The sequence below is a fragment of the Syngnathus leptorhynchus genome, chromosome 18, assembly GCF_054491065.1.
Source record: "Syngnathus leptorhynchus isolate UIUO chromosome 18, UIUO_Slep, whole genome shotgun sequence".
Lineage (NCBI taxonomy): Eukaryota > Metazoa > Chordata > Actinopteri > Syngnathiformes > Syngnathidae > Syngnathus > Syngnathus leptorhynchus.
In genome coordinates, this window is record NC_141212.1 from 4,046,676 (window position 1) to 4,059,937 (window position 13,262).

The 13,262-nt window shown below is 45.0% G+C and overlaps 2 protein-coding genes across 3 annotated transcripts; one reads left to right on the forward strand and one right to left on the reverse strand.

Moving 5' to 3' along the window:
* Positions 1-941: 941 nt before the first annotated feature.
* Positions 942-3,846, forward strand: LOC147042457 (uncharacterized). The gene is made up of 7 exons (XM_085936913.1): positions 942-1,001; positions 1,724-1,770; positions 1,935-2,102; positions 2,202-2,675; positions 2,739-2,827; positions 2,919-3,090; positions 3,498-3,846. Exons 2-7 carry the CDS (start codon positions 1,729-1,731, stop codon positions 3,654-3,656), a joined length of 1,104 nt encoding a protein of 367 aa, XP_085793039.1. The 5' UTR covers positions 942-1,001; positions 1,724-1,728; the 3' UTR covers positions 3,657-3,846.
* Positions 2,747-13,073, reverse strand: LOC147042458 (mitogen-activated protein kinase-binding protein 1-like). 2 transcript variants are annotated; one of them, XM_085936908.1, is made up of 30 exons: positions 12,709-13,065; positions 12,536-12,627; positions 12,384-12,446; positions 12,248-12,305; positions 10,955-11,125; positions 10,755-10,892; positions 10,399-10,581; positions 10,166-10,326; positions 9,910-10,099; positions 9,700-9,837; positions 9,440-9,609; positions 9,252-9,343; positions 9,048-9,173; positions 8,808-8,878; positions 8,237-8,358; positions 8,075-8,150; positions 7,894-8,005; positions 7,761-7,824; positions 7,573-7,668; positions 7,314-7,494; positions 6,903-7,225; positions 6,718-6,833; positions 6,510-6,659; positions 6,368-6,434; positions 6,132-6,290; positions 5,899-6,056; positions 5,396-5,827; positions 5,192-5,228; positions 4,662-5,112; positions 2,747-4,534 (listed from the first exon to the last, which is right to left on the reverse strand). In XM_085936908.1, the coding sequence occupies exons 1-30, from the start codon at positions 12,808-12,810 to the stop codon at positions 4,325-4,327; spliced, it is 4,509 nt and encodes a 1,502-aa protein (XP_085793034.1). In that variant the 5' UTR covers positions 12,811-13,065; the 3' UTR covers positions 2,747-4,324. The 2 variants fall into 2 exon arrangements, with proteins under 2 accessions (XP_085793034.1, XP_085793033.1); XM_085936907.1 differs by having other exon boundaries at positions 6,718-7,225; positions 7,314-7,497; positions 12,709-13,073.
* Positions 13,074-13,262: the final 189 nt, after the last annotated feature.

A 13,262-nucleotide genomic window follows, 5' to 3' on the forward strand; every position in this document is an offset into this window, starting at 1 on the left:
TGTTTTTACAATTATTTTAAAATTAATGTACATTTACATAACTTATTTGATAGTTTTTGTTTTGTTTTTATTTAGTGCTTCTATTTCAAAAGTTTTTTGATTCATTTATTAATTCAACTTTGCAGTTTACATTTTACCATTTCCATGCTCATTGTTCCATCAATTACACAATACCTCTTCTTGTTTTTATTCTATTAAAGTTCACCCAGTATGCATTTAATCGAAGTATTCCAAGATTTTCTGTTATTGATGAAATTCTTTAGTTAGCATGTTAGTTAATCCAATAAGGATGCCTGCAAACAACCCACTTGCATTGTTATATCCCCTGAGAGTTATTTGTCGTGTGGTTGCTGTGGAGATTTATTGCATCGTCTATGGAAAAGCTTGTCTCATTGATACATGTTACATTTTGTTGTATGTTATTTAAGTTGTTGCCATGCCAACTTTAGCTGTGACAATTAAATGACAGAAAGGACAAAAAAATTAATAAAACTGCACCGCAAAGATTAAGTAAATGAGATTTTTTCTTAATTTGCTTGTAGTTGAAATTATTGTAATCTTTGTAAATTATGCAGTGCAGACCCGTATGTGTTAAATTCTGAAGTTAGATTAATGGAAATTTAAAAATCATCTTTCCGTGTATGACTATGTATGTAGTTTGCATACCAAAATAAAAAAATCAGCCAAATACACAAAAATACTGGCATTAAATACACAAAAAAGCTACAGTCATGCAGTGTATACTGCAAGTTGCTCAACAATAAACAAACCACGGTAGAGTTAATAAATACAACACAATTAACATTTAAAATGGAAATGAACCCATGTGTTGCGTTCATGTGTTTTGTTGAAAAGAGGCGTGTCCAGTGAGTGAGCAAATTTTGGTGTACATATATAAAAGTGGACTTCATTGTTTCTGTCTGCCTGCTTGACTGCTATTCACCAACACATTGAAATTACCAGCACAGCACTGCAGCCTGCCAGCACCTCCAACACCACAGGTAAGCATTTATAACTTACTATCAATTATGTTTAGACCAGGATGAATGACAAGGCCATTAAAATATAGTCATTTGACATTATATGGTTAAAATTATTGAATCAGAGTTATTTCTGCTTACCTTATTTCTTTACACAGGAGGATTGAAAAATTGAGTTGCCTCTGGTACTGCTGACAGGCACTGCAAACTACATTAAACATAAATTATAAATAAAATCAAATTTACATTTGTTTCTATTCAACGTTTAAATCAGTCTATATGCAAAAAACAAACAAACAACCTAACAGTTTTGCCATTTTAGTTTTTTTTTGGGGGGGGTCGGTAAAACAAAAGAAATTGTGTAATAATTATATTTTAGCATTTAAATTATTATTTTTTTATGATGATTTTGGTACTCCCTAGGCTGTTATTTAAGGCTAACTAGTGTAATGTGCTAATCTCTATATTTTGACTTTATACGTGCATACTTGACCCCTAATTCAATTAGTAGTCACAAGAGCAAACAATGTGCTGAAGTCAGGACACTCAAAATTGTTGACTTGTCACACTCAATGATCCTCTGTGTCATCTGCGTGATCCTCCTGAAGGCATCGTTTGCAACATTTAATCAATTTGTGGAATTAGGTGAGCTCATCTGTAAATCACATGGACGGGACGGCACCTATGTACATTTGAGTCCATTTATTCTTCAGTGAACTTAACAATTTATGTAATTTTCCCAGGCAGCATGGATGTAAGTAGTTCCCCACATTGTCAGATTCAAGCACAGGTAAGAATATTTGCTTACTTCCCACATCTAAATATGACTGTTGACGCTTGTGTTGATGTCGCACCGTCAAGTTGGTGTCCTCCATCCTATCAACCCTCTCTTTGCCTCGTATCTCGATCCTGGCCCCCGACCCTCCGCCCTCTCCTCCTCCTTCCCCCCTTCAGCATGCTGATGTTCTGTGTGGCAGCTGCCCGCCCGGTTCTGCCCCACAGACTAGCAGCACCCTTTGGCCCAGTCAGACGCCCGGGACCGCCTTCCCCATGTGGCCTGCGCAGACCACCCAGCAAGTCCAGCAGATCCCGCCCAACCAGCAGGTCCAGCCAACCCAACAGGTAGTCGAGTCTATCAAACAAACCCTGGCGGAGGTAAAACAAATTAAAGTGGAAAAACATTTAACAGAGAACCTTGCCTGGACATATTTGTTGTTTCAGGCCCCGCAAACTGCACCATGCTGGACAGGGCAGCCTAATACTCCCTGCTGGTTGGGGACTCAACCCTTACCGGTCTCTGGGCCCACTCCTCTTCCAGTACCGGCTCAGGTCCTAACACCCTCCCCTGGCCCAACTGCAAACATGGTCCCTGCTCCAGCTCCAACCATGGCTCCAACTCAGAGTCAAATCTGCCACCCATGTTGGCCAGGCCAATACCAGTCTGCCCCGCCTGCCCAGCCTCCCCAGCCACCAGTTCAGGCTCAGGTACCTTTTCAGGTCCCGGCTGTGTCTCCAGTTCCTGTCCCAGCACCTGCTCCCGTTTCCGCCCCTGCTCAAGTTCCGAGCCTCCACCCATCTTTGCCAGGATGGGTTGCCCATCCTGGTTGGCCTTACAACCCCGGGCAACCAGGATGGCCAGGACAGAATCCGGCCCTGGTGCCACAACACTGGCTTCCGCCAACATCGGGACCATTAGTAAGTAACAACCAACATCATGAGTGTCTTTCATATTAACACTTTTATTCTTGATTCATTTAGAGCGTACCTTACAACCTCAACCTGGCCCGAGGTGTGTATGACAAGATGATGATGACCATCTTGGGCCAGATCAAACCTAATGCTAAAATGTAAGTAGTCCAGAAAAAGATGAATGCAGTTACAACATTATTTCAGGTTGGTTTTCAGCTGTCATGGCCTTGGTAACAAATATTTCCTTAGGTTCACCATCAATTTCCTGCGAGGCAACGACATCGCCTTCCACATCAACCCTCGCTTTAGCGAGGGGGGCAAGCAGGTGTTGGTGCGTAACCACAAGGTGGGCGAGCGTTGGGGTCCCGAGGAGAGGGACCTGAAGGGACCCTTCCCCTTCGCCCAGGGGAGCCCCTTTGAGGTGAGCGACAGGAAGCGTTGCAACACCCCCACCCGGTCCGCACATAAGTTCCAAAACTAAATTGATGCTACACATGACGCCCTTGACTGACTCCAGGTGGCCTCTCCTCGGGTTGAATGTCAGGCTAACGTTTGGCTGAAAAGATGGAAAGGGTTGGAAAGGCGTTTGGGAAAGCTGGTCCTAGATCAGGGAAGTGCCGACCCATGGGGAGACTCCTGGAGGTCAGTCGCGGTCTCGTGTTGTTGCTCCAATAGTTTCACTAACCAAAACACTGACGCAGTACGATGGAAGTGCCAAAGTCAACAGCAACGACAACTTTTTCAATAGTTTTTCAGGAAACACTGAAGACAATCTAGAGTCTTCAACAAAGTAAAATCCCAACTGATTCGCTTCAATGTGCGTTTTAGATGAAGATCTTATGCACGCAAGACTCGTTCCGCGTGGCAGTCAACAACATTCCGTTGTTTGAATTCCGCCACCGGGTTCGCGAGCTCAACCAGATCAACAGAATCAACATCCTGCACGACGTCATCCTCACTTATGTCAACGTGGAGACGCTTCCGTAGGACCGCCTGGCAAAGTCATCAATGAATGAACGTAACATGATATTTTCATAAGTGTGACAATACACGTGCCTTTAATATTAAGCGCACACTAATATTATTAAATATAACAATCACCACTGCTTGGTTTTCAATGTGTGCAATCTACTGCGTGAATTTATTGTATACCTTTTCTATTAACAAATAAATGGCTTCAAAGAGAATGTTGACTTTGTAATATCATCACAAATTGTTCCTCATTTTTGTATTTTTGTCTTTATTATGAACAGTCCTCCATCTATCCATTTTTCATTTCAGGTAGAACATACAAACTCCACACAAGTGCTGCCATGATTAAACATATTAAAAGACGTTTGATGTAATCTTAAAAATATAATCGAAAAGACTAAATATTTATTGTTTGTCTTTTTTTTTACCCCATTTCATTTCCCAAAGCATTTCAATGGGCATTTTTATATGCACATATTCACTATTCACGGACTGACATATTTTGTCCATATTCAAAATGGCATATTTTTGTTATAAATCTGTTTAAGAAGTGCATAGACTTTATTTTTTTGCGTATGTAAAAAACAGGCAAAAGAGAGCTAAGGCAACAATTGTCTTGTAGTAAATAAGGCCAACTGCTTGAGTGCTATTAAAAAAAAAAAAAGCATGCTTGGCTTCCTGATTCACATCTTGCTGTCCAGCTTCTTCTCAACTGACTTTAACAGAAGCTCTGCGTATTGCTCTAATAGTGCCAAAGCTTTGTCACCTTCACTTTTGGCGTTGCAGCTCGGCAGCGGGTCTAGTTCAACCTTGGCAGACGTCAACGCTCCGGATAAAACCTTCACCATCTCCCGACGAGCTTCTTCTCCGCACTCTGGAGGATGTTGGAGAACCTGATGTGCACACATGGACAAAATTGAAAGAAAACCCTACAGAATCAACTTGAACTAGACAAAAGTAAGAATAAAGAATTCATGATAATTTATCTTGAAAAATTCTCTCAAGGCAACAAGCACTGACCTCTGCATACAGTGTGACGGTTCGTCTCAGACTGCAATGAAGCTCACTCGCAGCCTGCTTGCACATGTCCAAAGTAATGGAATTACCTGCAGTGTAAGTAAAAATGCAATTAAAAATAAAGATGATAGCGACACATACATTTTCAAGCCATGTCTGCACACACTGATGTGAAAAAGTATCCACAGAGCAATTTGTTTCTGAATTGCAAGTACACTCACCGGCGTGGCACTGACAGGAGGCGACGGGTGACAGAGACGGCGACACGCAAGCCAGCGGCGGCCAGCGTGAGGCAGAGTGACGACGAAAAGGAAGAGGAGGAGTAGGAGGTAGAAGGAAAGGAAAAGAAGTGGTAGGAAATGAAAGCTCGGTAGGAGGAGGACCACCTGGATGTGGGAGGGGATGTTTCGCCACCAGGGGGAGGGCTTCAGAAGGCGGGCCTACATCTTGCTTCCTGGAGGAATAGAATGATGCAGGATTAACAAACAAATTATTGTGGAAACACACTCACAATAGCATTTTGTCATAATCACCTTTCAGACATGGACACTGTGTTATTCTCTGATGTACCTTGCAGATGGAAGAAGAACATAGAATTAACAATACAGGAAAAATGGTGATAATCATGTTAGCTTATGCCATGTTTACAGAATGGCTCTGTCCAAATTGTTGGTTATTTTGCACCTCTCCACATTCTCCATGATGTATGAGGAAATATAGTGTAAATGTAGCTTTACCTGTGTAGGATGTGACATCACAGGTTGGTCCCACAGTGGGGGAAGAAGCTTTAGTTGGTTCCAAGCAGAGGCTACGTCGAGGGCTGAGAGGCTGCTTGGGTTGTGGAATGCGAGTGCGTGTCGGAGAAACGGAGGCGAGGGGATGCCAAGGCGTCTCTGCGACATCCAGATCTCCCCAGGACCTCCGGGCCTTGGGGAAGGGGGACAGGTCGAGGCCAGGGTGGACGCCCTCGCCCACGGATGACGAGCGGCTGCTTTTGGCGATGGAGCTCGCTGTGGGGCTCATGTAGGAGTGAGGAGACTGCGGTGAGCCCGGCGAGGGTGAGGAGACGCACGAGGATGAGGCCTTGAGAGGGTCTTGGTCCAGGAGGAGATATTGGGGTCTCTTGCACCACTCCCTGTGCTCACCAGAGGGCAGTGGAGAGCGTGGAGCTAGGGGAGGAAGAAATTGAGAAATTAAGAACATTTGGAGATTTCTTGATAGCAGTGGAAAAGTAACATACATGTGACGGTGAGGTTCTGAACAGACAGGGACTTATGCAGTCTGGTAGTTCTGTCAGGTAATGAAGGTTTGGACGGCGGTGTGGAGAACCTCCAAATGTGAGATCCCATAGTGGTTTTTTTCTGGGGTCTTGGGATGACTGTGGAAGCTGTGACGATCCTAGTGAGACAAAAAAATAAGCACAAAGCAGTTGCTAAATGCTACTTTTCACATCAGTGTCTCGTAGCATCTTACCTTGGCCCCTGGGTGGCGCTGGGGGACACGGGACTCTTGATCTCCGGGGTTCTGCTTTGCCCGTTTTCCATCAAGGGGCGCACTTTGGACACAGGAGGCTTGTGGGAGAAGCTGCCGTCTATTTCCTTTGCTTGTATTTTGGAAAACAGAGAACCTCCCCTGCACGCACACAAATCAAGTGGAATGTGAAGGATGGTGTTAAGTTTTTTCACTTTTGACAAATTTATGTCACATACCGGTTGTGATGTCCTTTGGCTAGGAATCGTGAGGACATGCTGAGCCTTGGGACTTTGCTCGGCTCTGCTGCAAGTTCCACGACAACTTAATCACACAATGTGCAACGGAAAATGCATAAAATAATCACTGCGATTCTTCTACCTGCACTGCAGGTGTCCCCCAGCGTCTCAAAGTTCTTCCTAAGGAAATCTTCTCTTCCAGCATTGTCCACACTGGCCACGTTAGCCTTTGCTTCTTCTTCCTCCTCATCGTCTGAGCTGTCCAAGCTAAGGGAGGTGTTGTCTGCGGAGTCTGTAGCAATATCAATATTTCAATATATATCAGTATTTCCCATGATTTTACATCTTACCATCTAGGATGCCATCAGGACTGGTTCCTCGGCTGTCGTAGCCCATCGAGCAGGCGCTATCCGGGCTGTAGCTGTCCTGGCTCTGGTTGAGCACCTGACACTTCCTGTGAACTTCACTGAAGGGAAAGGATGAAAAAACTGTAAGACTGAAAAAACTGTGAGATAATGTACAAAGATGATTGTACCTGTCTTGTAGAGCTCCATCATCTTCGTTGTCCTCCCTGCTCAGACCCACCCTCTCAGAACTCTCCATCCCTTCAGATGATAGCCAATCACAGCGCACGATGGGCTGATGTAAGAGGTTCTTGTCGGGACGGTCCGAGGTCAGGGCGGGTTCATGGAGGTTGGGAGTGTCGCTGCGTGCATCAGTGTTGGTAGCTTCGTTGGGAGTGAAGGTGTCCAGCTGCCTAAGGTCCAACATGGACTTGACCTTCTGCTCCAGAGAGCCCCGACGACGAGACCAGCGACGGCGAGGACGGCGACTGACAACCGGCGTGGGAACGGCAGGCTGGAAACAACATGGGAGGGAACGATGACTTCAACTTTAAAACAAACTTATTCCAATCTGAAATATAGCTCAAATGTCTGCCACTTACTTTTGCCGGCTCCCAGTCAGGTGCATCTTCCGAGGCGCCTGCGTCTTCTTCTCCGTGGCTACTATCAGTGGACGTGATGTTGCTGGAGTCGTCGGAGTCTCGATGGGCGGCGCCATCCTCGTCGTCGCGCTCGCTGTCTGAGGAGAGGCCCACCAAAGCGGGAGCGCTGTGTGCTTCTCGCCTGCTGTTAATTGTCACAAATGAAATCAACAAAATGGTTTTCCAAATGGAGGAAGGTCAAAGAGAATGCAGGTGTCACCTAAAAGCGGAGCTCTTGAGAGGCTGTTGGAGCTGAAAGAGCTTCTGTCGCATGCTGATGGTCAACTCTGGAGTCAGTCGCCATACAAATATGCAACTATGTCGTGGAAATAAGCACAATGCATTAGTGGATGTCGTTGTATAAGCTGATGATGTTGTGTTCCATGTGGACTGAAATCAAGTCCTCACCTGTCCCCTGACACGCTGATCAAATGTTTGCAGTCATTGGTAAACCTCAAACTGGTCACAATCTCTGAAACACACACCAAAGAGGCTGCACTGCTTGTCTTCAGCTATTTGCACGTGTGTGTGTATATATTACCTGAATGGCCAAACATTGTGGCAACACACTCTCCGGTATGAAAGTCAAAGATGCTGATGTTTTTGTTGGAACAGCTGGCAGCCACATACTGACCCGACGGATCAATCTGAACCTGCAAAAGACACACCATTTAATTAGGTACCCCTGCACAGCTAAGTAAATAACCAGCAGCCCTACTCACACTGAGCAGGCTGCCGTCGTCACTGAGTGATCCCTTGTACAGTTTCTTCTGTTTGCCATTGTTGACGTTAAAAATCCTGTTGACGCGACAATAAAAGGCCTTGATGTTTCCAGGTGCCACTTTGAACAAGATACACACACACACACACACACACACACACACCTGATGCAGCGGTCCTGGCAGCCCACTGCCGCGTGCTTGCAGCTGGGGTCCACCGCCATGTCGTACAATGTGGTTTTTCTCACAGTGTGGTGAGAACGCCTGAACTCTGTTCCTCTGTCACTCTGGAAGGTCATTTATAAGATGTAGGAAAAAAAAAAAAGTACAGTATGTTTTGATTTTCCATTCATGTCATAGAAAAGACAAAAGTCATTTTGCCAGTCATTTTACAGTGCTTGTTTTCATGTGCATTACCTCCCTTGTGATTTTAATGGGTGGCTCTCATGTCTGTTGACAAATGTTCAAAACAATGCTGGCACTCATTAAGCGTGCTGTGTGATTATAAGGATGCTGGCTTAGACTGTGCGGAGAGCTCTATAAATCTTAGTGGCGACTAACAAGCGGTTGTTTGCCACGCTCCATAAAAGTTAACGTTCACCACAGTCTGCAAAGAATGAATGAATGTGAAGAAAAATGGACCCTGATTGGAAAGGGCTTGCTGCTCTACACTTTATGCTAAGCTACTTACAATAGATTTAAGGTGGGGCACGTGTATGTCTTTGCGTGCGCTTACCGTGTGTGCGGTGCGGAAGTGGATGCTTTTATCTGCCCCGCAACTGATCAACCTCACTTTACCATCAACGGCTGTAAATGAAAATGGGAGAAAAAAAAATGTAAATGCAATCATTGGAGTTATTTTCCTGTCAACGTGTCCCAATACTTTTGTTCATAAAGTAAGAGTAGGGCAGTCAATAGCCATGTATTATTTAAAGAGGCTGTACGCAAGTGAACAAGAAGGTCTCCGATGACTCACCGGCAAAGCGTACGGCCGTGATGGAGGACGAGTGTTCATCCAGCGTTTGCACAAGGCCGTAGTCGGCTGCGGCGTCCAGGACGTGAATCAGACGATCTCTGCTTGCCGTGGCTAGAAACTGCAGACCTACATGGGACCCAAATGATTTAATATGATGCATGAGTCAGTTTATTTGTGTATCAGGGAGGGAAGCAGATAACTGACCTGTTTTTGGTTTGCTGTACTCCAAGCAGAGGATTTCGGCATCGTGAGCTTCCACTTTGAGAATCTCCTCCATGGTGCTGAGGTTATGGACTCTGAACAACAAACACAAAACCAGACTTTGAGTGTTTCGGCATTGAAATGAATGGGAAAGCCGTTTATCCATTTCGAAAACATTTTTGTAATTGTACCTGAGCATTCCATTGCGATCGCCGGACGCCAAATGTTTTCCGTCCGGGCTGAGGCAAATGGTGCGGACCACCGCCCTGCTTTCCGTTGGCGGTCCGTCCGGGTTGGTCAGATTTTCTCCTTCCTGCAAGGCGGCCACGCTTGCGCTCGTGTAGATGATTTTGAGGAGGTCCTGTTACCGCAACAACAATGCAAAACATGAGCATTTTCTTATCATTGTATTTATCGTATACGTGTTTGATTTCGGTGAAGTCAAACTGACGGAGCTGAGGATGTTCCGAGAATGAACGCGGCTGCGCTCGTCTACATGCCAAAGTCTGATGGTGCTGTCGGATGAGCAGCTGAGGAACGTGCCAGGCCACAGACTCGCAGCCGTCTCCCCAGGAATAACCGGAAACATCTAAGAATTAGCTATAATTAGCTAGGAATCATTTCCCTTTTTTTTTCCCTGACAGAATGCAGGTTTGCTTACCTCCAGGTCCCAGACACAAGCTGCGTGAAAGAGGGCCGAGTGGACCTTAGCAACACGCGTGAGGTCGGCGACATCCCAAACGAACACACTGTGATCGGCGTACACGCAGCTGAGCCAGCGGTTGACGGGGTCGTAGGTTACGGCCATGGTGTCCGGGTAGCGGGCGTCCGTCCGGTTGCAAAATAAGTGACTGGAAGGAAAGATGGGACAGTTGAAGTACATTCCACGCACAACTACTCTTTACAGACGTCCTCACCTGGCCTGACTGACGGATGCGACGTCAACTCCGAGGGGGTGTGGCCGAGGCAGCGTGCAGACAAAATGCAGGTCAAGTGGGCTGAAGACTCGCACTGTTCCGTCAGCGCAGCTGCAGAAGATCCGGTCCCAGGACAGAGATAGTGACTGGGCCATACTGGTCTGAAAAACACCAGAAGAAGGAAAGACTATTTAAAATGCATACTACACTTGCAAAAAAAAAAAAAAATTTACCTGGAGGTCCACCCACTTATCCAGCATCCTGTTGCCGTTAAACTCGCACAGAAGGCCGGAGAAGGTGACGCAGAAGGTGGAGTCGGATTTTTGACCTCGTCCGCAAGCTACGTCGCAGAAGAAGTTGTTCCTCAGCTCGCCTAGCAGACCCGAACGGCCCAGCAGAGGTACCGGGGTGCTGGCCTAAAACAAGACCACCTCATGATTTGCCTCATTACCTTCCAAATGTACCCTAACATGTATTTTATAGCCAATACCAAATAGTCTGTGTTGGTGAATAAATGTTAAGCTCAAGCGAACCGTGCTAGCGTTCAGGTTGTTTATGGATGAAAAATATTTACAATTAAAATGAGTACCTTACTAGCCTTGCAGTGGTCCAGATACCAAAACTTGACATGTCTGTTGCCCACAGTGACAAAGTAGGAGCTATCCTCAGCGAAGGATACGCCCGTTACCTTGCTGGACACCTTGTTGGCGGCTACGACAACGTCCTTCTGCGATAAAAATATTAGACTCAGTGCTAATACGGTATAACATCAAATCATCACACACTTACTTTCCACGCCCAGACGTTAACCATCATGTCATGCTGGTTGCCCACGCTGACGATATGCTTGCCATCGGGTGAGAACGCTACACAGGAAACGCCGTATTCATGCTTTTGGAGCTCAGACACCTGCCGTTGCTCCGACACGTCCCACAGTCGCACGGCAGGAAGGTGGCCGCTCTGTGGAAGGAATCGGTCGGAATTTTGAATGCTTTTTTTTTTTTTTTTAAGGCAAACCTGTATTTTTTTTTAACTACAGTGGTGTTATCTAAGTAGCTCCACTCCAGCGTGCAAGTAAACATAATGGAGACCGTGGTGTTCTATTCTGAGGTTTCAATGTCAAGGGTGGTTGTCGAGATTATCTTCTGGCTGCACACAGTTACACGACTTGTAACCCTCTCCCATCTCTCTCTGTAAGGGATCACTGAGCTATTTCCACCGCCTATCGCTTTAAGTCAAGGTCAAAGCTAATAGGTGACAGAGGTCATCCAGCATGGAGGACACCAGAAGAATTGGCTTGCATACAAAGGTGATGCAATCCCAGAGACGTCATGCTAGGCTAATGCTTCTTGTTTTGAGACAACTAAAGAATGATTGAAAACAAACTATAAGATGAAATATATACTATATATAATAATAAAATGAACTCAAGTAGAATTAAAAGCAACTAAAGGATGGTTAAAAAGGACTAAAGTATGATTAGCACTTAAAAATACCTTAATTATGTTGCTAAGGGAAGAAATGTCCTGAAATCCGAATGTATCAGTAATCCGCAATGCAAAACAATGAGTAAGCCTTGCAACTATGCAAATGACTACATAATGCTTCTATGTTTTCTAATCGCTCCAACTCAGCAAAATGCAATGGAATAATACTTGCTATTGAACTTTGCTCTGCTCTCATGACAATCAGATTGGTCGCTTGGGACAGATTACGCAGGCATTTTGCTTCCAGAAGCTATAGATGACAATCGGCGATCCTCAAACGGCCCGTTAGGAACACGGAATCCTTAATTGACCGGCTGTGCATGAGCACCTAAATCCTTCAGGGATTTACTCAATGAAACCACAGTATTAGTGTTATTTGACGTGATGATGTGGGTTATATAGAAACATTATGAAATATTGTTTTTATAAATGGGTTGATTGTAAGATGAGTGAATAATTGACATTTTTCATGAACGCTTGTTTATATACCGCCTGGAACTAGTCCAGGTAGCACCCTGTCTCATGTCCTCAAATCAGCTAGGATAGACTCCGGGGATGTTCCATTAGTGTGCAAATGAGATGACATGCATCTCACCTCGCCTGTGACCAGGTATTTGCCATCGTGGGAGAAGGACAGAGCCGTGATGGTCTTCCTGTAAAGAGGAATATGAGATGTATCCATCATGTGATGACTTGACACTGTCACCATTTGAAATCAAAACGAGCTCAACCTTGACGGGTTGATGAGGTGCTGCTGTCTGCTCTTTCTCGGGTTCAGCAATACCACTACACATCTACACACACAATCAGTACATGCAAAATCATTTTCAATTTATTTGACTGTCAAGGTCAGTTGAAATTGTTTTTTTTTTTTCACCCTCACCCTGCAGGATAAGCAACTAGTCCAGTTTTGGGGTCGCAGACCAGGCAGGTGTTCCCCAAAGCGGTGATACCCAAAACCTTTTCCAACGTTACCTGCAAAAAAATAAACATAACACATGACCGTAAATGTTAAACAACTCCCTTGCAAGAAATAGTATGTAAATGTTTACATACCTTGCTGGCTAGGTTGTCCCCACGGTCCTTCCCAAGTTTGCCCGATGGCGAACTCAGCAGCTTCCTGATGCGGCTCTTAAATGTCAGCCCATCAGCAGGCATGGTGTCCCAGCGTCCCTCAGATGATCGTCGCTTCAAAACGATCAGTTCAACATTTCCTTTCCAGACTGCGAGGAAGGAGCCTCTCACAAAGTGGGACAGCCTTCCTGCTGGCGGGACATGTGGAGGCTTAATCTCTTGAGGGCGGTTTAGCCGGAGGCCCGCATGTTGCCTCGGCCCCAGGCGTTCAGCCTCGTGATTACATCAATGGTGGAGTTTGTGCCTAATTAATTGACTTGATTGGATTAAAGGCACTGACTGGGCAAAAGAGAGAAAGAGGATGTTAGTAGGCATTATGTTAACGTACAGACAGTATACTTCAAATTAATCAACAGCAAGAATGTAAATTATAAAAACTCAGCCCCCAAAGCTTATTTTACTAAAAAAAAATAATAATAATATTCAAACATTCAAAAAAATGAATTACATAACTTGACAGTTTTAGGTTCAAATTA

Coding starts and splice junctions, on each gene's coding strand:
- LOC147042457 (XM_085936913.1), top strand. CDS start 1,729: ATGGATGTAAGTAGTTCCCCACATTGTCAGATTCAAGCACAG. Junction 1,771..1,934: donor ATTGTCAGATTCAAGCACAG/GTAAGAATATTT, acceptor TCCCCCCTTCAG/CATGCTGATGTTCTGTGTGG. Junction 3,091..3,497: donor CCCAGGGGAGCCCCTTTGAG/GTGAGCGACAGG, acceptor TGTGCGTTTTAG/ATGAAGATCTTATGCACGCA.
- LOC147042458 (XM_085936907.1), bottom strand. CDS start 12,810: ATGCCTGCTGATGGGCTGACATTTAAGAGCCGCATCAGGAAGCTGCTG. Junction 8,879..9,047: donor CACGGCCGTACGCTTTGCCG/GTGAGTCATCGG, acceptor TTTCATTTACAG/CCGTTGATGGTAAAGTGAGG. Junction 7,669..7,760: donor ATCAGCGTGTCAGGGGACAG/GTGAGGACTTGA, acceptor TCCACGACATAG/TTGCATATTTGTATGGCGAC.